The sequence below is a fragment of the Merops nubicus genome, unplaced genomic scaffold (assembly GCF_000691845.1).
Source record: "Merops nubicus isolate BGI_N331 unplaced genomic scaffold, ASM69184v1 scaffold26133, whole genome shotgun sequence".
NCBI classification, from domain to species: domain Eukaryota; kingdom Metazoa; phylum Chordata; class Aves; order Coraciiformes; family Meropidae; genus Merops; species Merops nubicus.
In genome coordinates, this window is record NW_008599971.1 from 6,830 (window position 1) to 7,430 (window position 601).

Consider the following 601-nt stretch of genomic DNA (forward strand, 5'->3'; position numbering starts at 1 on the left):
GCTGTGGGGAAGGGAGGGGAGCAGCTGCCAGCCCGGGCTCCGAGCACCCATCCAGCCTTCCACATCACGGCCAAGGGATCGTGTTGGTTTCCTCCTCTTGCAATACCAGCCTGCATGATCATGAATTAATGGATGATAAACAAGGATCTGCCTGTCCCCTGGCACTCCCACTGCGAAGTGAGCCCAGTGATAATGGCACTGCTTTCAGCACGGGAGATTCGCAGGCTGGCTGCTCTCCCCGCACTCCCCAAAATCCTGTAAAGCCAAGGCCAAGGTGTGAATGGCAAAGCTCCTTCCCTTCCCCGTGCTGCTTGCTGCAGCCGGTTTAAATCCCTATGAAACTGAGGCTAAACAGCATCTGCTTCCCTCGTCGCTTTCCAGAAGCTGTTATGAGCAGCATTAAGCTGAAAGCCGCTCGCCCACCCCCCGTTCCCCTGCTCTGCCCCCCGCAGCACGCGGCCATGGGGCACGGCCTCCTACCAGAGGGTGGGGAAGAAGGAAGCCGAACTCCTCGGAGAGCTGGAACCGGCTCAGCGCCAGAGGCAGCGGGGTCTCCTCCGGGCCCTCACCGGCCTCCATCGCCAGGCGCTGGCGGCAGGGT

The 601-nt window shown here is 61.1% G+C and overlaps 1 protein-coding gene across 1 annotated transcript in view; it reads right to left on the reverse strand.

The window, feature by feature from the left end:
* Positions 1-579, reverse strand: part of LOC103770321 (indoleamine 2,3-dioxygenase 2-like) — a gene marked incomplete at its 3' end in the record, with an annotated part of 7,011 nt that extends 6,432 nt beyond the window's left edge. Inside the window, exon 1 of the mRNA XM_008937577.1 lies at positions 481-579. Within this exon, the coding sequence (XP_008935825.1) occupies positions 481-579 (99 nt within the window). The remainder of the gene's footprint in view (positions 1-480) is intronic.
* Between the last annotated feature and the right edge of the window lie 22 nt (positions 580-601).